This window comes from Corvus brachyrhynchos, unplaced genomic scaffold (assembly GCF_000691975.1).
Source record: "Corvus brachyrhynchos isolate BGI_N302 unplaced genomic scaffold, ASM69197v1 scaffold3, whole genome shotgun sequence".
NCBI classification, from domain to species: domain Eukaryota; kingdom Metazoa; phylum Chordata; class Aves; order Passeriformes; family Corvidae; genus Corvus; species Corvus brachyrhynchos.
The window spans coordinates 11,005,810-11,029,010 of NW_008237619.1; the positions used below are offsets into that span (position 1 = coordinate 11,005,810).

At 39.7% G+C, this 23,201-nt stretch overlaps 1 protein-coding gene across 1 annotated transcript in view; it reads left to right on the forward strand.

Annotated features, from left to right (window-relative positions):
* Positions 1 to 23,201, forward strand: part of NME7 (NME/NM23 family member 7) — a 72,626-nt gene that overhangs the window by 3,224 nt on the left and 46,201 nt on the right. The window contains exons 3-7 of the mRNA XM_008631903.2: positions 628 to 794; positions 5,560 to 5,670; positions 9,308 to 9,358; positions 11,771 to 11,978; positions 15,268 to 15,373. Of these exons, the coding sequence (XP_008630125.1) occupies positions 628 to 794; positions 5,560 to 5,670; positions 9,308 to 9,358; positions 11,771 to 11,978; positions 15,268 to 15,373 (643 nt within the window). The remainder of the gene's footprint in view (positions 1 to 627; positions 795 to 5,559; positions 5,671 to 9,307; positions 9,359 to 11,770; positions 11,979 to 15,267; positions 15,374 to 23,201) is intronic.

Genomic DNA, 23,201 nt, shown 5'->3' on the forward strand with positions numbered 1-23,201 from the left:
GCTTTGCCAGCACACCCAGAAAACTACACATTAATGTCTGGCTTTCTGCTTGGAGTGGTGATACAGAAAGCTGAATTGTCCTGACAGGCTTTTGAGCTTGCAGCTCTAGGCAGTGAGAACATCTCAGCCAAGTGTTGCAATCATCTCTCTGTCCCTAATGCTGAGTCTTATGCAGTCAAATAGAGCATAATATCACTGGAATGATGCCCTGAAGAGGAGACCTGCCAGTGTGTATCCTGATCGTTCTGGTGCGAGCCACTGGGCTGTGAAACAGCATGGATCTGCTGGGGGGAACTCAGTGAGACTGGGCAGAGGCATCTACCAGGCACCTGAACCTGTTATCACAGCTTGAATTAGGACAAGCAAATTACAAACAAACAAAAAAAAATCAAAGATAGCTGTCAGCCTGAGACTATTTAAATGGAATAAATTTGTAATTGTGCTTTAGTCACCTAAGCTTTCTTGGTACACCTGTAAATTCAAAGGGCTTGGAATTAAATCAATTAAGTGATCAGATTCAGTCCCACAGTACTATGGAAATTTCTGATGGTAGAGTAAAGATTGAGTTGAGTTTGCCCACAGCTAAATCTCTTGCTAGGGTAGATGTTAATCCTGTTTTTGCTGCAGTACGATGTGAAGAACCGCCGCACGTTTCTGAGGCGCACCAAGTACGAGAGCTTGCACATCGAGGATCTGTACGTGGGCAGCAAAGTCACTGTTTTCTCCCGGCACCTCACCATAGTGGACTATGGGAATCTGTACACATCTCGCAAGCTCGGGAGCCGCAAGGAGAGGTGAGAAGGGATGATTTTGGAATCTTGTGGTTGGGGTTTCAAAGTAGATGTTTGCTAGAGGTTTCTGTATTACTGTGGGCAGAAGGAGGAGATGGCTGCAGGTTTGCATGCAGTTTGAAGGGATCTGATTTACTGATGGCTGCAAAGAAGCAAAGCGGTACCTGCTTGTGGACAAGCCCATAGTTACCTGATTGGTACCTTCAAGGCCAGCTTCTCCATGGTGTCAGCTGCTGGCTCCTCTAGCTATCTTGGGAGAAAAGAGGGAGAGGAGGAAAATGGGTCCTGTTTTGCTTTGTTACTCAGAAAGGGCAGGCAGCAGTGGAATTCTTGTGATTTGTGAATTCTCTTGGGGCACAGTTGATATGATAACTGATGTGTGCTGGGCTTGAAAGGCCTGGACCTTGTGAAAGTAGCACCTGTCCCTCTGGGATCTGTGCAGAAGCCTAGTGTCCCATCAGTCTGATCTACTCTCTGTTAGTAGTCATAAATGAAAGTACTAGAGGACCACTCCCGTTTGCTGTTGTTTTTCCCCACTATAGAGATTTTTTCTCAGAATTCTTTTCAGCTTCTCTTAAGATCTGTGTGCATGAGGACAGAAAGTACAGCATGAGAATGTCAATAAAAATTACAGGCTTGTTTGTTAAGACAAAGTTTGTTTCTCGTGGATGAAGATAAGACTCATAATATATTTTTGGTTTAAAGACTTGATTTGGAAAAGACTTTAAGAAGCCATCCGAGAACAAATATCAGGACTAAGAATAAATGGACACTAAGATTAATTTACAAGAAATTTAGAGCTGGTTTAATGGCAGTGTGGGTAATATCTGAATTTGCAAATGAATACATTTTTATAATTTGCTCCAGCCTTTTTGAAAAGAAAACAGAACATTTTCTTAGGTATGGTATTCCAGTGAACCTTAATCACCTGCCTTCTTGCTCCCTCCCTGTAAATGGGCTTCTTTTGAACTCTTTTTGGAGAGTTGTACATAACCAGACATAGAGGAAGACTTGCATGTTTTAACACACATATTTATCTTAACTGCACAAAAAAATTGCTGTGAAAATGCCTGCCATAATGTCTTTCCAGAGGAGTTCTGGTATGTCTCCATGCTGGGGCTGGGCATGGTGAAAGAGCAGCAAAGGAGGTGGAGAACACAAAGGGATGGATTCTGTATATGCGGCTACTCTTTTTGTTCCTCGGTGCAGCTTTGGGTAGATTATGTCTTTTTATCAATGTGAAGTTGTACATTTCCTGCTCTGCCTAAACTAACATAGTCCCTGGTGCTCTTGCAGTGCTCATGCAGTTATACCAGGAAAAGGCAGCTTATGATAAAATGACATTTTCTTCTTGTAGGAGACGTTGCAGTCTACACAGCAACACCATAATTGTGTCAATGAAGTGCTTGGTCTTGGGAGGAGGTGAATTTTTGTACTGCTCTACAAAAGGAAGAAAAGGCATTTATGACATGTCAGCTGTTTGGAAAACATTTTAGGAATGTCGGCTGAAAGATAACATAGATATTCAAGTGGTGTTACATATTCAGAATAGCCCAAAGGAGCACAGTGAAAGGTGCCTTACACAGGCAAGGGATCCTCAAAATCCAGTTTCTTCACAGAAGCTTTCACTGAGTAAACAGGGTCATATTTAAAGAGTTTCCTTGGGCAAAACAGTTACATGTGAGTTATTTGGGTTTTTTGGCCTGTTCCTAGCAGGTTTTACAGCAGTTATTAGATGTAATAAGATTTCTGCAGTGCATGATAATTCCCCAAATAATCTGCAGCTGGAATTCTGTTAATAATTTGACGGTTGCTGTATGAAGCAGAATGTTTCTCTGTCTTTTTTTGCCTTTGTGCTGTACAGGACTATTGGTAGATCAGTTCAACTTTGGAAATAACTTCTTTGGTCACTCAGTGTGTGCTCAGACGGGCTTAGCAGAGGCCTTTGAGGGAGACTGAGGAGTGTATAAAAAAAAAAATCCCTTGAACAGGGATTTCTTTTCTATAGCCTTTCACTTGTGATCCTGGGTGGTTGTAACCTGAAGTAAACGTTTGTCTGACCAGTGTGTCCTGTCTAAGTAGGCTTTACTTAGAGTCTGTATCACTGGTATTGGAAATGATGTTAGAAAACTTGTGTGTCACCCAGAAATACTTGTATTCTGTTTTGAGTGGGATATGTTATTCTTATGCTTCTAGTCATTGACATAATCAGCATTTCTTCCCCTACAAGACATAAGCTACTGTGTGTGCAGCAGTCCTATTATTAGAAGGAAGTAGATCTCCGAAGCATAGTCACAGCATGCTTTGTGCATTGTTCCTTTGATGGGTTCTCGTTTTCTGCTGTTTCAGTATTCACTGCAGTACTGTCACACAGTCCCTCTGAAAAGGTAAGCAAGTGAGCGTAATTTTCCTTCTTTCTCCTTTGTTCCTAGACACAAGACTGTTTTCAAATCTACACTGCAGACTGCATCATGTCAAACCCCATGAAACATATTCCTAATTAAAACAAAAAATAGGGCACATGAATCAAAATCCGATCTCAGAAACAGTCTTCAGCATCCTGAAGTATACTTTTCATACCCTGCTTACCTCTGAAAAGCTCACATTGAAATGTTAAAGTTTAAATATCACTGTTAGAGAAAAGATATTACAAGGGTTGCTCATTGCAGTTTGTATTAATGTCTTCTAGGTAAAATACTTTGTAATGCAATATTTCTTTGAAAATTTGTAGGAATTACACTATTACTAACAGCCTTGAAATTAGAAAAGTAAGGGACAATTTATTTCTAGCATTACCAGTCTGTCTCAAACAACCTGTGTAATGACATAAATTCAAAAAAGCGTTTGTCAAGGATGTGCAAATGGTGCTGGAGATCCCATTCCAGGGGTTTGATCCTTATTGTTCATGGGAAATGACAGTGTTGAGAACCTCTTGTGGCAGGATGCAGGTCATGCATTGTGTGGCTATCATTGGTCAAACATGCAGCTGCTCCTCCTCATGGGCCTTGATTCACGTGGTATACCCTGTGATATGATAAATAATGTCAGAAAATGAGGTGGAGTGTGAAATCCTTCAGGAAGAGAGGGACAGGCTGTAAGGCTGCATGGAGTGTGCTGGCAAACTGTGTTCAATGTTGGTGAGAGGTCAGCCTTTCCTGATCTGAAGATGGGGCTAAACCAACTTAGGTTGCACTGCAGTGGACTGAAGCACAGTCTTGGTTGATTATTTTCATGCAGTTTCTGGCTGCAGCCTTAGTCCATCAGTCTTTTTTTATCATACTTCCCAATGGGTTTGGGCCTGAGGTGCTCCGTGTTTATGAACTTCACAGTGACTGAGGAATTCTGTTTGTTTCTGAGCTCTGAAGGTCGTCAACACCTCTCCCTTAGTTGCAGATAAAATGTTGCATATGTTCAAATCTTCCTGGTTACATTTCCTGGTCCTAACACCTCCCTTGCTTTACATGTGCTGTGAAATAGTCTGTCTCTTGCCAAAGCATCTGTCAATCTGGGGTCACTTAAGGTTCAGAGTAAATGTAGTGGAAGTTCATCCATCTCCTATAATCTCAGCATATTTGCTCTGGCTGGAATATATTGCTGCTAACCTAAGGGCTGCTTTCCATGCTATGCTGGTATATAAAATAGGAAATTTGCAATTATTTGTCTTTCATTCAAGGAAGTACTGCAATAAAAAATTCCATATTGGAGAACCTTCTTTATTGGAAGCAGTGTAAAAGATGGAAACTGCTCTTTAGGACTGTCAGAGAGTGGAGTTTCTGAGATACAGGGTTGAATAAATCTGTTAGTTTGTAAGCCGAGCACATTTGAAGCTGACTCACCACAAGATGAATGCAAATAGAAAATGTAATTTTACAGACCTTCTTTTTGTGCTTATTATTTTTGATTAATAATACGTTTAGTGCTGATGGTGTTCTTGGTGCTATGCAAAGCTCACTAATAAAACAGTCCTGGCCCTGGGGATGTACAGTATAAAAAGATAATTACCTAGAAGACAGGATGTACTTGGAAACAGAGATGTGGGGGAGAGTGTAGAGATTTTTGGATTGATGTCCCTTAGAATATAGCTGTCAGTCAGTATAAGAGATGCAATACCTCCTCTGCCATCCTTTTATTGTGTCTATTAACAGTGTCAGCTACTTGGCATCCACATTGTGTACTGTGAAGCTTTTATACTGTACCAAGAACAAGAGGATCTTCTCACTGAGGACTTCAAGTATTTTAAAAGTAATAAAAACCCAATCACTTTACTTTGAGTTTTATGGAAGAGGCACATGTTCAAGTAATATTTTTAAACGGAGTTTTAACAGCTTCAATTTTATGTATATGATTAACAGGAAAAAAGGGAGCTGAGCAAGCACAGGGAGAGATTAACAATTCAGTTGTGTTCTAACCCAGAGGTGGGAGTGAGGAGCTGCAGACTAGCTAAGGGAGAAGTCAAATTGTGTGCTCTGAGAGCAAATGCAGAAGTTGGTAAATAATGACTGCTGGTAGAACACTGTGATCTGACTTGGGTTAGAAAGCCAAGGAAATTATAATGTGCAAAGCTTGTTCTTATCAGAATAATGTGTTGCACAGGCATTCAAGAACAGCATGGAAATTGATGAGACACTGGGACAGTGAATATGTGACTGCAACAAAATTTCTCTCTTTGATGTGCTGTTTTTTGTCTGAATATGAACCTAACATGCACACCAAGTGCTCTAAGGAAAGTTCTGTTGGCTGTATCTCTGTACTTTTTTTTCCTCCCCAGAACACTGGCTTTGATTAAACCTGATGGAATGCGTAAGATCGGAGAATTACTTGATATCATTATTAATTCAGGATTGACAATCACTAAGGCCAAAATGATGCTGCTTTCAAGGTAAGGAATTTTTAAGGTTAGCTCTACTGTATCTAAATATTTTTGCAGTTGAGAATATTCTCTAAAGCTATTCTGTGTTGTTCCACATGTCAGATTCATTCCAGTGAATAAGAGAGGTAAGACTCATCAGTTTCATAATCCTGTAGGTTTCTGAAAGTATTTGGAGATTTAAGCCAAGTATTAAAAAGTGCTGTGCAAATGAGTATGGGTGATGAAATATGTCATGTCTGTATGAACCGAAGGTGGCTACCATAGCTTTAGCAATCCAGCAGTGTTTACTACTGACATGTCTGTATGTCCTCCCCTCAAGATTTCGTCATACAGTCAGTGTTGCTGGTTATAATAATGTTGTCTTTAAAGTGCTTGGTTAGCTTGCTCTCAGTAAACTTGTTGTCTTAATTTGTGCTCTCAGATTTGTGCTTTTTAATCACTGGAAGTCCCAGGCAAAACAAATGATCTTCTGATGGTGCAGGGTTGGACAGGTTTTACTCATGCATCTTCCTAATCCCCCAGCCTTCAGTGTTCTCCACTTCTTATTGAGCCCCAAGATTTAAAAGAAGGCATGCTGCAGAGGAAAGAGAACATAATTAATTTACCTTAGAAGATTTTCCCAAAGTTACTGCACTATTTCTCCACTGCTGCTTTTGCAGCATGTTTTTGAAAAAAAAAGCTGTCTGTCTTACTTAATACCATTTTCATGTGTTCTTATGGTTAATGTGTGAGGTCAGGAACAATTTTCCTTCACTTCAAAACCTTTTTGGCTTTCTGAAATACTGATAAAACAGCTATAAGCCTTCCTTCTCTTGTCTGCATGCACCTGCTGCAATGTTTGATTATACTGGTCCCAGATCCTCCATCCAACAACTCCAATTCATGAGTTCAAACAGGTTTCTAATGTGTCTTTACAATTCATAATGTCTTTCAAACCAGCTTTTTTTTGCTTCCTCTGCTGCAATCTGAGATATTTGATCCTGAAGTGTTGTTTTGGGTGGTGCTTTGTTTGAGTGTCTTTCTGAGAAGTCAAAACTATTGAGCCAAGTCACATGTTTTAGAGTTGACTCACACTGAAGGGAAGAATGGAGACTTGAACTTTTACTGCCTATTGCAATATAAAAAATTCTGGTTGTCTTGTATAATTGAAAGTAATTATTAATAAGCACAAGACTGGGCTGTGATACTGAATGTATTTAAATAGTGTCTTGAGTGTTTTGTGGTTTCTCTGCATACAATCTACTCTGTTTCTTGGGACTGTGCCATTTTAAAACAAAAGAACTATGGCTTTGCCAAAGTCTTCTACCCTTAGATTTCTGCAGTCTTGCTTGTTCAAGTCATCATCATCATCTACTGCTTTCTTTAAAGGGATTATTAACAACATTTGTCTGTCAATCACTGTTAAGTAGATTCATGCCTTCTGTAAGAGTTGTAGCCAAGATACGAAAGTGTGGGCAGGCACTTGCTTCTCCAGTCTCTTCCTTTAACCCTATGTCAGTTCAGTCTGTTATACATAGGTGAACACTGTTTTCCATTATTTGAAAACAGAGAGCTAATAATGAAATTAAAAAGGAACTAAGTTACACAACACAATTGCACTTTTATATTTATTTCAATAGGAATTGTTAACTGAGTAGTAGGCCTCAATTTGTTTCAGAAATATACCTCTCAAATACTTCTTTACAATCAGAAATGGTAATACTTAATCTCTTCACATACCTTTAACATATTTGCTTTCCAAAATTATTTGGTGAATTAATTTCAGAAGAGGATCTTCTGGTAAAATAGTGAATTGTAGGCAAACCTTTTGCAGAGTGTAGGCTTGAAGTGTGAGATTGCAAGAGTTCCTGTGTCTAGCATAATTTTTGCATCGTGTTTCTGCCTTAGTTTTGAAATGGAAAGGAAGCATATTGACTGTATGGTTAATAAAAATATTTTGGATTTTGAATGGCTCATACTTACACTGAACTGAAAGCAACAAACCAGGAATTATTCAGGTCATTTTGATAAAAAAGCTGGAGAAAGATGAGACTGTTCAAACATTGATAAATGTTAAGAAAATTAAACTCTTCTTATGTTCTTCTTGATGTTATTTCTTTCCTCTGGCAATATTTGGTGTAAGTCTGGCCTGCAAATGGGAGAGAGGCATCAAAAGTTCCATTTCAGATGACAGAACCATGCCTTTGTTCATGCTTGAAATCTGTCAATTGAAAAATATGCAGGCAATTTCTTTCAGTTTAAGAGAGCTGCTCAAAATGAGCAAATTCATGAAGACCAGAAAAAATCAGAAGACTGTGCTGCAGATAAAAACAATTTTCCAATTTGGAATCTCTCAGTCACCCTACAGCACTGCTTTGATTGTGAACTTTGTACCCTGGGTAGAGGTCAGCAATATTGCTTTCTTTCACCTGTCAGTCTCCTGAAGAGCTTGTCCTTCTCTATGAATTCCAGCTTCAAAAAGTGGCACACACCAGGATTTGGAGCAAGCGAATACCACGTCTGTTCTCAACAGGAATTCTGAAGCTGCAAAATAGCAGGTTTAGAGCTGAAAAACTCCATGGATTTTTCTAGCTGTTGCCGCGCAGAAAAAGCAGTTCAGCAAGCAAGAGTAAAACATGAGAAGCAGCTAGGGAAAAAGATAAGGAAGAGAGTAGGTTGGCTGGTGGCAGGGGTGGTGGGGTGAAAAGCCACAGAACAGTATGCCCATCAGTGGATGGATGGTAGCTCTGCACGGTGGTGGCCCCCAAACCCTGTGTAGTTGGGTAGCTGAGCCCAGTGCTGGTAGCAGCATGGCTGTGGCAGTGCAGAGCTTGGGAAGGGCCACCACCCTGTCTGAAAAGGGTGTCTTTTTGCTTCCAGCACCTGAGGAAAGGCTAAGGAACAGCTGTGCTACAGAGACACTGGGTATGCCTGGTAGCCTTTATTTGCCTGGCAGTGTAAGGAGACCCCTCACTGCAGAAACCCCATTGCTTTGGAAGAACGCAGTGTGTAGTCACTGCTGTGTTCCCTGAGGAGACGTGCAAGACCAAATTGAGTTTTAAAGTGTGAAAGTGGGGGAGAAATCCAGTTTCAACATGGAGGGTATTGGTCTGCCTATGCAACTTGTAAGATTTGATGCTACTGAATGGAAACCAGGTTATGCAATATCTTGTGCACCAATTTAATTGAACACTAGCCTTGATAAGGAGGTGTTCCTGTGGAGCAGATAAACTGTTTGTTTATGCTTTAAAACCAAACTTCATTAACCAATGAAATTCAAACTGATGAAAGATGAAAACAATGTAACAGCAAATGGCTTGGCAAGAACTCTGCCGCATTTATTTCTCAACCTGAGAATGTGAGGACCATCAGTGACCCTGAAATGGGCTTCAGTAATTCCTTCTCAGAGCAGGAGCATAAGGAGTTGTCAGCTATACTTGTAGCCACACAAAATATGACAGAAATTTAAATGTAGTTTCTGTTATTGGACATGAACACTCAGCAAGCTGTCCAGCTTAGGAAGACATTGCCTGTAGAAACATGTTTACGAATGAGATTTGAATGAATGATGATTGTAGTTTTCAGGGGTTGTTTTACATATATATATATATATATAAATGAGTGTCTGTGTATATAGATCTATATCTATGTCTTTTTACTTTTCCAGAAAAGAAGCAGCTGATTTCTATGCCGATCATCGAGCAAAACCTTTTTATCAGTAGGTATATCAATTTCAGCTTCCCCCGTATTATGCTTATTTATTGAATGCACAAAATTCATTTACCATATTTGTTGCCACAGGAGCATGGGAAAATCAGAGCGTGTCTTAACTGAGTGGAGCCCTTTGCAAAGCATGCACCTTTTCATCTTCCTCCAGGGAGAGATCCTTATTCCAGTTATTCAGGGTTTTAACCCTCACTCTTTACAACCCAGTGGTATCAGGGGAATGTCTTTTGTCCCTCAGAAGTGAAAACGCTCCTAGCAGGGCAAAACTTCAAAGCCAGGGGAAGGGATATCTTCAGGATCAGGGTGGAGCTTGCAGATAATGAGAATTAGGGGGAACACTTAGTTGTAAGAATTTATTTGGTAACAAAAACCCCAAATCATAAGTAACTGAAAGGATAGTGCATGGGGCAGTTTTCACTGTGTTGCTACCCTAGGACAAATGTCAGACTTCTGTGATGGTAGACTGCTCCACCTAACATGAGAAACCTTAGTCTTTCCATAACTGACCAGATGGATGCTTATGACCCAGAAATTGTGTCTTTTCTACTTTCCCTGAAAGTGACAGCAACTTTCTTTTCCTCCCTGTCCACTGGGCATTCTTCCTCTTTTAGGAAGAAGGTGCCTTGTATTTTTAGCCATGCTGGTGCCTGGGTTTGCACTGATTTGGTTGAAAGACCTGGTTTCAGTACTGTCATGAAGTGCTTGAGAATTAGCATTGCCAGCTGCTCTCCTGCAACAGCAGCTGATTTACTGTGGGTCCAAACTCAAGCCCTTCAGAGAGACATGGGCCCCAGGCTATGTCTGACCATGTTGGAGGTCAGAGGATGGATGATTTGGAATTGCCTTTTCTTTGCTGAATAAGCCTGCTTGAATATGTTGATAAATAATCAAGAATTTTGCCTGCAGTGTTATTTCACAGATGGCTATCTACACTAATGGTAATTGTCTGAGGAACTGTAGCCTCTGTCCACTGTGATGTGCCTGTCTCCCATCCTGCAGTCCTATTGGCTGCATCTTCTGTATAGGATTTTTCTCTAAATTAGAAATAAGTAGCTCTAGAGCATTCCAAATCAAATAGAAACAAGAAACTTCAAGGCAGTAAAGTGTGAAATCTATGACTCATTTATATTTAATGTTGTATTACTTGTCTTCAGATTTAGTTTGCAAGTTCACTAGTTAGTGTAAGTCCAGTGAGTAGTAAGGAAAAATAATAATTCTATTGTTTGGAAAATAATGGTTTTCATATGAAAGAATTTTAAAAAAATGAATATTCAAGGATTAGTCTGCACAGTAAATAGTGTTGTAGAAATTGCATTTTTCTTGGGTATGTATATGTGTACTATTTAACTGTCCTAAACAAGACTCTGACCAGCAGAACCTGACTTCCAATAGCTTTATGTTGTATAGTTCTTTTAAGTAACTTTTCATAGTTTTAATTGTTTCTTTAGCAAAGAACTGGAAGGATTTCTCTTCTCTTCTTGACCGGTGATCATTAGGAAGAAGGTAGTTGGAGAAGCACGCACATCCACAATTATAATTGTGTAAAGCTCTTTTTTTAATCAAAGTAGTACAAAAAGCATTGAGTCAATGTGCTCCTTTGTTGGTTCTGTCCAGACTAAACAGTGGAAAGACAGGCTTGTTGGTATGTATGTTTTGTAAAGATACAGAATTGTAGTTATGGTGTTTTGTTTAGTTTTTAAATAGAATGTTTGGGTTACCAATTTTGGGTGGTTGTTTTCTATGTGAGGTGGTCAGGACAGGAGGCAGCCTGCTCCTGGCAACCTCTTCTTCTTACTTGGATTCATCCCATTAAAATCACTTCAGTTCTGCCCATGCCAGGAGGTAAAAACTTACTTTGTGAGTAAGTCCTTCCTCCACGCAAACTTTTCAACTCCCAAACCTTCTCTCCCACTTTGGACTTTGGCTGGGCAAAATCCATGGGAGAGATCTGTGGGGCAGTGGAGCAATTTGGCTTGAAAGCAGTGCTGAAGTTCTGTCGGTGGGGTACACAAGCAGGTCATGTGTGAGAGTCTTGGAATGCTGTTGTGCAGAAGAGGCAAGCTTGGGAATCATTCCTGTCAGACAAATGGTTACCAGGGTCTTTCTTTCACTGTTACCAGGACACTAGTACTGATCCTTTAAAAATTCCTTTGAAATCTAACATTCTACAAAGTAGCGTGAGTGAGTTTGGGTTGTCTACAGGTTGTTTTTTTTCTACAACCATAATAAGGGAATGTCTGCACATGACCTAATCTAACCTCCTCCTCAAAGCAGAGTCAACTTCAAAGTTAGATCAGGTTGCTCGAGATCTTGCCAAGTTGAGTTCTGAGCATCTCCACTGGATCATGTTTTTGTTGGTTTTAATTTGTAGCATGGATCACCATGTGCTGTTTCCATTTTGCAGTGATCTTCTCCAGTTTATAATGAGTGGCCCCATTCTTGTTATGGAGCTCTTAGGAGATGATGCAGTGAGTAAATGGAGAGCAATAGTGGGGCCAGCAAACCCTACAGCGACCGAGAGTGATACACTGGACAGCATCTCAGAGAGCTTTGGACATTGTGGCCTAAGAGATGCAGCTCATGGCCCAGATTCAGTTGCTTCAGCTGCTAAAGTAAGTTTTGGACTCTTTCTTGACTGCGGTTTATTTTTGCTTTTATCTGCTAACAACTGGATTCGGAATTTCTCATTTTGTTTCCACACTTGTGTTCAGAACTAGTTTACATATTCTTCATGGCTCCTTTTTAGCATGGAAAAAGAAACTGAAAACAGAAATCTTGTTTATCACAAAGATGAATCTTGGATGCTTTGATCAGGAGAGCATGCCTGGTCATTTTTAATGTCTCCCGTACATCACAAACATTGAGTTAATTGCATAGTCTGCGTCATCTACCTATAGTCTACCAATGTGGGTCATAAAAAGAAAGGGATTAAACAATTAAAACCATTTGTGCCCTCTTGTGTCTCACATATCTGTTCTCCTCCACAGTTCTCACTAGTGCTCTGCCTGCAGCCGACTTTGCTGTTATTATTCAGAAGGAAAAATTAAAAATCAGGCCACTTTGCAGTGCTTTGTGCTTTGAGAAGTAATACAGTGGACATGGTTTTGAGGAGTTTGGTTCTGTTTTGCTTTGTTTGTGGTGTTTCTTTTCTCAGTACTCAGAAAAAGCCCTGGGACTGAGTGATAGATATTACCAGCATTTCTGTAGAATCAGGGTGACTTTTGTGTGCAACATTGTGGGATAGATATGCTAATAAATGATGGCAAGAACTAAGTTTATCTCGTGGTTGATTGATGAGTCACTGTGGTATCTTAGCTGTAGACCACTTTAACTGGGGAAAGATACCAGCTGTTGTTTCCTTGATTCTGGTCTTCCCTCTGTTTAAATTTGAACAGCTACAGTAGCACAGCTGGAGAGAGACCTGCCTCAGAATACCTGATAAGATGCCAAGTAGTGTACACTAGAAAATGTGCACAGAGGTCATACCGTGGTGATGAGGGCAGAGTTGGGCAGCCTCCCCTTCTTGCTGCTGGAGGCTGTGAGGTACAGCAGGCTGACTGCAAAGCATGGGCAGTTTTCTGCTGGCCAAGAACTCACTTGCTGCTCTGCACCGTGCCTGAGCTGCTGGATCCTCTCCCTGTGCCTCAGGTTTTGGCAATAAATCAGATGCTGGATGTGAAGTACTTTTTCTGCTGGCTGACTTGATGGACGTGTTACAGAGTCAGAAAGAGTTTGGACAAAAGTGATCTTTTCTGATGTAGGAGAGTTACACTCAGCAAAGTCTTTGAAGTTCTGGTTAAATAGTTAGATGCCTTCAATTATAAGGGTGAAAGTTTCTCTTTTTTCCTGTGTACTACCATGACAACTGTGCCAGCTTCTGAACTGAGAGTGTAGGAAAGAGTATCTATTAGCATAAATTCTTGATTAGAAGCATAAGTGTGTGCTTAGGTTTTAGTTTGTTGTTCTTGTTGCATTTCATTATTTTTGAAATGCTGTCTGAATGCCCCATTCATCTGCAGCATTTTTATGACACTGGGATTATTTTGCTGAACATCTGTAGGTGTGTGCCTCTTTGTGGTGTTGCTGATACCAATCTTTAATAAATCAACCAAAATTGCGAATTTAGTGCCCCTGTGCCTCTATTAATTTAGCAGGCCCGGTATTATATGGCTGTGTAGCAGTTGCTATGGAAACCAGTTTGCTGTGCCTGCAGAAGCTTTGCTGAAAACAAAGAAATATAAGATAAAGGGACCTAAATGAACTCTTCTGACAGCAAACTGAAGTGTCAGCCACATTTAATGAACGTACTGTAAGCTGAACACTTAGAGTGGAAAGCTGCATTGTTCTTTTGATGGCTAAATGACAAGTGAAAGCATGTCTCTGGTACACTCTAAGCTGCTGTCTCTCTGCAAGCCAAATTTTGTAATTTCTTTAGATCAGGAAAAAAGGTTAAGGAAAATATTTTTTTTTTTTTTAAGGCTCCACAAGATTATAGTTTGGCTTTTCTTTATGTCAGTCCAGCATTATTGAGTTAATTTCCTTTCATGAATTTTAATGGATAAAACTAAGTGTTAAATACTATACATATTTTGCTGCCTTTTCCTGGCTGCTTCTTTTAGAGTAAATAGCAGTTAACAGAGTGGGACAAGTTCTTTGAATCATGCAGCATTTTATCAGTAGAAGGATGTGGGAAATTAACCCTATTGTCTCAGGTGTGCCCACTTAAACTGTGGATTATTTGCTATCAGAAAAACAAAGGTCCTTTTTCCTTCTGTTGAAAGATACGTTAGTTTGAATTGTGTAATTGTTCAAGAAAGGATTACAGAAATTGTTGATTTGCCATGAGGTAAAGGTAAGTCTATGCCATTTAAGTTGAGCTAGTAAATTAAATAAGACAATTTCAGGAAATGGCCTTTGGCACTGCTACTGTTATACAGGAAAAATCAGATACATTTGGTAGTAGTTTTTCTTGGATGTGATTTTTTCTCTTAAATAGAAATGTTTCAGTTCTCTTACTGAATTTGACCAACAGGTATGAAATGGAACCTGCGCTTTGCACATTTGTTAATTGGCAGACTGTGTAACATATTTGAATAAATGGTATGGAAAAAGTGTGAAGCTGGCAGTGAACAGTGAAAAAATATCACTGAGGAAAGAAACATGACTGCCAAATTCACCCCAGTGTGGTCTAAGACCCAAGGTATCTGATACCTAAATAGTGATGGTGGGAAGAAAGAAACAGATTGGAGGCAAAAAGGTTCCTTAGATTTATCTGAGAAATCAAAGCAGTTGAGTTCATCAGCTTCAATTCAGTAAGATTTTTAAAAAATTATGGGGAAAATAAAGCCTTAGAAGTGAGTCAGCAATTTTAGACAAAGTTTAATTGTTTAAGACAAAAGGCAAAACATGTAAACAATTTGGAGGGAGGTCAGTTTTGTATATGGAAAGAAAACATACTGAGAAATGGATAATAGTTGTATTTTTGCCTATATAGCAGAAAAGATATTTTTTAAAAAAGGAAAAATAAAATATGTGTATAAGGGAGTGGATTTGGAAAGATATTGAGGAAAGAGAGAGAGCATTAGGAAAAAGGGGAACACCTCTACCAAATGATTGTGGCAGCAGCATTTTGAATGCTCCGAGTGTGAACAGATTGCATTGCAGAACTGAAAAGGAAGACATTGCAAGAAATACTCCAATCCTGTTTTTATGATCGTAGCAATGGTGCCAAAGAGGAAAAGATACATTTGAGATAGTATTTTAGGGAAGAAGTATTTGTAGAAAAAATAATCTGCACTTAAGGTTTATCTTCTGTGATACTTCAGGTGTTGTTACTTATGATAAAAGCTGATGTGTGCAGCTGGATCAATCTGAAATGTGTTTAATTACAATTGTTTTCAGGAACTGGAGTTGTTCTTCCCTTCCAGCGGAGGTCGTGGACCTGTCAGCAGTGCAAAATTCACAAACTGTACTTGTTGCATTATTAAGCCTCATGCTGTTAATGAAGGTAAGCAATGCAGATAGCAGAGGAGAAAGCAGTGTGTGTTCGTTGTACCCATGGTCATTCCTGTGCCCTCTTTTTGGGAGAATGAGACTGCATGAGCACAGGGTGTATTTCACAGTACGTGCAAAGCATGCAGATACATTGTCTTTCATACACATTTAGTATTTCTGCAGTTCATTTCCATGAAGACTGAGTGGGTCATGTGCTTTCCATGCAGATACTTGTTCACTTCAGAATAAGAAGGGAGAGGTGAAAAAAAATAAGGATTAAAACATACCTGAGGTTTGATGTAACATTGTGACAACTTCCCATGTCCTTGCTCCTGTCTACCCAGCACAGTCACCTGCTGGAGGTTAGCATCCTCCCAACAGAGTGAAAGCAGGACACCTGGCCATGATCCAGGGCCTTCCACTCAGGCTGTAGCACATTATATTAAAACTACTCACAAAGGGAGATTTGTGCTGTTACAAATCTTTTTCTGCTGAGTGCAGTAGGGATGGAAAGTAGGAATGGCTTGTTTATGAAAGTGAAACAAAGACCGAAAGCATTTGGTGGCTTCTGTGGTGCTTTCTGTGCTGGAGAATGCCCTGGGAGTTTCCCATATGAATATTGGAAATGTTTAATGCTCTACTGTTACCATACAAAAATAACCTCGCTTGTGTGTCCTGTACTTAGATCCAGGAGCATGTGTAGGAGCAGTGAGTGCAGTAAAATATTTTGACTCAGGCACCGAAACAGAATTTTTGAATGCAGAATAAATATCACCATGTGAGAGCATAGAATTTTTTCTTAGTAAGATGCAGAGCACACTGCAACATTTTAATCACTCCTTTGTGGATAGCTTAAATGGAAATAGAAGTGGCTGGAGCAGTTTCCAGGCCTTTCACACCTCAAGTGGGATGCCTGGAGAGCTTGCTGAAATTAAAAAAAGGCTTTCACAAGAAAGAGTCTCGTAGTTGCTACTCATTATATGCCTGTTATCTCTTCCAGACCTTGCATGGTATCTGCTACTGATAAGTCTGCCATGCAGGAAAGACACGGTGATGTTCCTTTTACAGAAATATGAGCAGCAGCTGGGACTATGATTTTACCTAGGTACATGTTTGCAGAGGACTCACTTTCTTGTGGAAGGATTGTTAGGGTCCTTCATTTGAGTGTAAAAATAGCAAAGTGGATGGCTGGGACTGTTTTTTTTTAGACTTAAGATATAATTTCAACTACATATAGGGGCTCAGACTCTTATCCTAGTGAGCTCAGGTTTTCTCTTCTTATTTTTAATCTTACTCGTCTCTGTAGATTTCATAGTGCCCTGTCTGTTACTTTTTTCTTCTTGAACTTCTCTGAATTTTTCTGAGTCGCCAGAAGACAAATTCTGACCCTACTTGCACTTCTCTCTGGGAGTGTGAGTGCCTGTAGGTGGTGAGGGTGGTGAGAGAGAGAAGAGGAGGTATGGATATAGATAAACAAAAAATGTATGTGCACATCCATCTTTGCAGTGTGAGCACTGGTCTTAATGTCTCCTATATAGTCCTGAGGTCTTAGAGAGCCTGAGCTCTTAATGTCCCCTACATAGTTCTTTTTCTCACACCACAGAGGGCTGGAAAGTCAGAGGACAACTGCCAAAAAGCAACTAAAATTTGAAAGACAAAAAGTGTACCTTTTGTCGGCATTCTCCCTCCATGCAGCTGTGACTACTACCCTCAACAAAATGAAGAAGTCAGAACTGACTTTTCTGAGTCAGCAAACTGTTCTAACATTTTGTTGTTGTTGTACTGCAGCTGGCAGTCAAACCCCACACAACCACTCGCTCACTTCTTTGGGACTGGGGAGAGAATCAGAGGAGTAAAAGTGAGAAAACTCATGGGTTAAGATAAGGACACTTTAATAGGTAAAGCAAAAGCTGCATACACAATCAAAGCAAACCACGGAATTATTTATCACCACTTTTCATGGGCAAGCAGGTGCTCAGTCATCTCCCTTTTAATGTCTGTGAGCAACTGTGTTCAGTGGTACTTGAGACATTCTGGTTGTACCAGCAACATCTCCTGTATCTCAGCTGAAGCAGGTGCTGTAATGACTTGTGGGCTGCCCTTTTGGCAAAATTGCATGCAGGAAACTGGGTGGTCTTAAAATTGAGCAACTTGCTTACCCCCAGCGCCAGTGCTTCTTCCTGTGGCTGTCCACCCTGCTGTTTATGGGGGGGAGCAGCTAAGTGGAAACACGGCATCTGGAGAGGAAAGGCCGTCAGCGTGAAAAGGTGGTTTGGCAAAGCCAGAGGCATGGAGAGAAATTTATGTGGGTCAAAGCAGCAGAGCATCTTTTGTGTTGGAGTTTTGATTTGTGCTCTACAAATTTTCAGTATTGAGTATCTAAAAATAAACCTTTTTGCAATTTCCTATGCACTGCTGAGGCTTTGAACTTGGCTATCTAATTACTGTGAATATAAGCTTCTCATTACATATCTACAATTACATAAAGTTACATTTACGTACTTGAGTTTATATGGAGATTTAGTCATTATTTCTGCAGAGACATTTGACTGAATTAATGATTTGAATTTTGCTTTCTGGCCCTTTTCCCCAGTGTTTGTTTTTCCTCCAGAGTCTGTTGCATAACTGATTCTTAGAAAGAAAATCTTCCTGGTTTTCTATCCTGGAAGATGATTTCCTTTAACAGCAGCTGTAAACTAGGGTGCTTTTCAGTGTGTTTAACTTGCTGTCAAAAGGCTGGATGTAATCTCTAGTTTATACTGGTTAATTCTTGGGCAGAATACTCTCTTAGGGAGTGACTTTGATTGCCACAGGGGTTGCTATCCAGTGACAAAGTTAGTGGAAAATCAGTGTTGGTTTTATTTCTGGCCTTGCTGCTTCTCTCCTGACAGACATACAGAAGCATCTGCTCCTAGGCAGCCGCAGCAGCACAGCCTGGCCAGCCACAGCAGGACCTGGTGCATTGCCCCAGCACCTGAGAATTCCTGTAAGCAGGAGTGTCAGCATGTCTGCCAGGCTGCAGTGGAACCCTGGGGCCTGATAGAGAGTATTGGGGTGCTAAGGTGAAGTTTACCTTCAGCTGTCAAGGGTGCTGGTAATCCTGGAGCGATGGCATCGCTGGCCCTCTAGGAATGTGTGCCGTACACGTCTCCTAAAAAAGTAAGGCCATAGCTATTCTGTCAGTCTGGTGTCAGCATAATTCTCCTGGGGAGGGTCAGGGGTGGGTAGGCCAATGTAGCCCAGAGCTCTGGACTAGATAGCTTTAGCTCACTGGTTGTTGCTCCCAGTAGAGATGGAGAGTTTCCCTGGCTGGAAGCAGTGAGGTGGCTGTATTTTAACTCTGAATAGGCTTTGCAAGAGCAGTCCAATTCCTCTTCACTGAGAGCTAGAAGAATGCAAAAGCAACCTGATGCTACTCCATGCAAATTTATTCTGACCAGGATTGCATCAGGAAGACATGATGTGATTTATCAAATCCTCAAGAATCTGTTAACTTCTCAGTGTCTTTTAGTTTTCTCCTCTTCTCCTGAGACCAGTTTTCAGTCAGGAGGATGGTAACTAGTAAGCACAGCTCTAGGATTGTATGGCTAAGTTGTTTAATAATTTGGAATTTTTTGTGTGGGTCTGTGTTCTGTAATCCTCCTGCTTCTTGTGCTTCTGATACTTGAGATACAAGATCATAGTTGCAATCACTTAGACATTCTCTTTTTGTAATTCCTCTTGTGCTAGTAGATCTAGAGGTATTAGCACTAGTGCTCAGAAGCCAAAATTGTAAATTCACCAAGATGGATAAATATCAGTTTAATGCCCTGAGCACAGTTACGACTCGACTGTTTTGTGAGCAGAAATAGCACCCTGTAGATCACTGGGTGGGATTAACTTTAATATTTTTATGTGTAACAGTTTAGCCATGTTTGCTGTAGGAAGTAGACTTTGGTATTTCATGACTGCTTTAAAGTTTCTCTGATGTGGCCTTTAGCTACTTCCTTTGAAGAATTAGCAGGGGAAAAATTTGAAAATAGTGATGATCAGGCTATAAAGGCTGAGGTCAGAACTGTGTAATAAGCAAATTGAAAGGTCTGCCTGGAGGCAAGGAAAGCTCTATGGTTTTGAGAGCTCCTAGGCATGAGGCTAACTACCCAGACAGGTTTGTTCTCCTAGTATGTGTTAAGCTTGAGATTTTGTTCTAACATTTCTGGTAAGTTAAATCCTTTTTCCTCTATGTAATTAAAAAAAAAATACAGTCCTGTCTTCCACAGTATTCTCCAACTAATGAAAATTTAAATCTCAGAGAAAACAAAAGGAGCAGAAATAAGTTATTTCCAAGTGGAAACGATATTCTCTGGAAATGTGGTTTTAGACCTGTTCTGGGTGGATGATAAAACTTACAGAGCTCTTCTACATTAACTTAGTAGCTAGTGGACAGCTTTAGAAAGTTGTAGAACTTTACATTGATTAACAAAACATTGCATGACAGGAAATCATAAGAATCATATTTTCTTCTTTGTGCAAAGGCGGAAAAATTCCAGTTGAGAGAGTAGTTTGTAGCTCCAAAGACAAACCTGAATGTGACAAAAAGAATACCAAGGATGGTAGTTCAGTCTCAGGCAGCTACAGAAACAAGGCTTACTTATATAGAATCTCAAGTCAAGTTACTGTATAGGAGAGTGAAGAGAGGATTGTAGAGCATGGGAATGCAGAATTGTAGTGGATTATCTGACTGCAGACAACTGAAGAACTGTCCTGACACACAATACACTTGTTGCTCTTTGAAAGAAGGCATCACTAGGAAAACGTCCAATTCACATCTGTATCATGCTAAGTATACTTACATGTGTGTAGCTAGGAAATTGAATAAGCTTTAAAAAAGAAGAAGAGGATGGCATAGTAGAGGTACAAATCTATTATCACTCTTAGCACTACATATCTATTTCATAGTTTTATCTCAAGACAATTTGTACTCATTACATAAGAAAACTCTGGAAATTGTTTCCTTTTTTTACCCTTTTAGGCATAAGTTTGAGTAATTAATTATTTTTATTTTCAGGAGACCTAGAATTAGAACAAGGTTGTCAGAAACTGGCTTGAGAAAAAGTGAGGAGTGCAGTTCTCTCATAAGTAATCTGAAAATACATCTTCTGTCTGTGATAAGTGTGCATAATAGAAAGGTGAAGTGCAGATGCCACGGAGTTCACCTCATTGTAGGCAGAACTTTTCTTTGGATCTTGTCTACAAGGTTGAGTGCCAGGGGGCATCAGTGATAGCCTTGATGCACTTAACAATTAGAAGTCTGGAAGGAATTATTTGAAGATAGAATCTGGAAACGAAAAAAAAAATGCGGAATGAACACAAATCTTTGCAGATACTTCAAAGTGCAGTGGATGGTTTGAGCTGTGACCTCAGGGTATTCCCACATGTGATATGGCAATCTCAGTGCTGCACTCATGTGAGGACTAACTAGTAAAACCCTGTGCTTTCAGCTGCAGGCATTCTTTTGCAGACAGCTTTGCCCAGGGAAGAGACGTACTTATGTCAAATGAGATGCAGTTTGTTTCTTATGTTTTCCCTGAATATACATTATATATAGGGTGTTGAAGCATTTGGTGGTGTCTAGTGGTGCTGGGTTTTTTTTGGTTGGGTTTCTTTCTCTTTAGAGAAGCTAGAAAAAAGTGATTGAAATGAAAACAACCTCCTTTGCCACTTCATCACCATTTTTTAGAATAAAAAAATTTAGCTTTCATGAGATCAGTCATCCATACGCTTCCATCTGTGTTTTGAATTCTTTGCTGTAGTTGTAGTGATGGATATTCCTTGCCTGGGATATTTGGTTTTGAAACCAAGCCCATAGCATTTCTCGTTTATTTCCTGCATAAAGTTTTAGCACCTTGGCATTGGTTTCCTGGCTTAGACTGATTTTGGATTTCAATGGCTAGTGGGGAAGTGACATTTATTTTTTTGAAGTATGAAAAATATATTTTACATTTGAATTGATTAAGGTAGAGGAGGAGGTGAACTGAATTTGAAAATCCTTTCTGACGTTTGAGACAGGAAGGAATAGGAGGAGATACACTTCAGAGAAACAAACAGATCAAATGCCACAGCCAATCCTTGCTGAAGCTCCTAAGTATCCTTTGACTGGAAAGAACGTATTTCCTGCTTGTGTTCGGTAGACTTGTATTGGTGGTGTTCATGTTACTGAAAATCATCTCTGTGCAGGGATGATGGTATTAACATTAAAAAAAAGAGGGATTAGAAATGTTTACTACTGCCTTTTGGGATTTTCACTTGTAAAGGCTTAGAGAAAAGTCAATTCTAAGAGTGGACCAGGGAGCTTCAGGATAATGAAACTTCTTCCATACCAAGGAAACTGATGAATCGGGTGTATATAATTTCACTTAAATCACTCAGTGGTTGGTGGACGTATGATGGACATTTACCAGCATGTCTTTTGTGAAGGAAAATGTGCTTTGTTGATCTCTGAATTCTCCAAGTATGCTTTCTCTAAAGGAAGGTAAAACAGTGTCAGATAGCCTAATTCACTTGAATATCAGTGGTTTTGTGAAAGTTCTTTGCTGTTAGGAAACCAGAATTTTCCTTTAGTGGAGTAATTGGTGTGTTTAGATCTTTGCAGCATAGGCATCTACATAGCTTTAAATGTTTCCCTGAATGTTGGACTGGACGTGAGCATGTCAAATTAAAAGGGCTTTACAAATAAAGTCTTGTCAGGCATCCTGGGGCCAGTTCTTGTCAATATTGTCATTAATGGCTCGGATGGGGAAGGACAGAGCATGCTTGCAATGGTCACACATGATACCAAGTGCCTACTGAAATTTTGAAGGATGTGATTACGATTCAGAACATTCCTGATGAACTGCAGAAATGAAGCGATGCGAAGATGATTAAACTGAATATAAACTGCATAGCACTACCATGGAGAAGGGAAAATAAATGCACAGATATAAAATAGAGAAGAGCTGGCAGGGTATCAGTGAAAAGTTTGTAGAGAAATGGTTGGTATAGTGATGAAACTGGAGCAATCCGTGTTCACAATGTCCCACTAGTTCTTCTCAATGCTCATGAGAATCCAACTTGTGTATCATGTCCAGTTTCTGGGCACTGTGTTTCAAAAATAACAGAAAAAGTGAGCAAAAAACATAAGAGATTTAGCAAGTGAAAACTTGATGGGTTTTATTTATTTAACCTGAGATGGGTAGGACAGGGATATACAGCTTTCTATAAGTACATTTACAAAATATGAGCATATTTACTAATTTAGATGAGAGAAGATTTAATGTAATCATTAAGGAAAACTATATAGTGTATCCCTGGCCCAATATTTGAGCATGTAATGGAGCCTGAAGTTACCAGAAATTTTTGAGAACATTTTAGAAAAATGAAAAAGATGTGGCCATGCCTAATCTAACTCACTGTACCTTGGAGCAGAAGGTAAATATATTGAAGTCTCTTCTTTTACTGCCCTTTTCAAATCAGAGTGTAAGGAGAGAGGCAAGATACTGGCTCTGAAAACAGCCAAGACACAGAATGTAGGAAAATGTGATAGTCTTTTTCCAAGTTGAAAAATTATAGAGTTTCCAGTATATTTACTATTGATCTCGGACAGTGAGTTGGTGAACCTTCCATGGGAAGTAGAATATAAAATTAGTAAAAACTGGAGCAGATTATAGTGGATCTCATGAGGGTTTTAACCTCCAGAGTTAATTTAGTTGACAGTGAAATAGTAGATTAAAGTTACTGTTTATAATTATGGGCTAATGCACATTCCAAGGAATAGTTTTAACCACTTCCTCTCTGTAACTGTAACCATTCATGAGAAGTCTCAT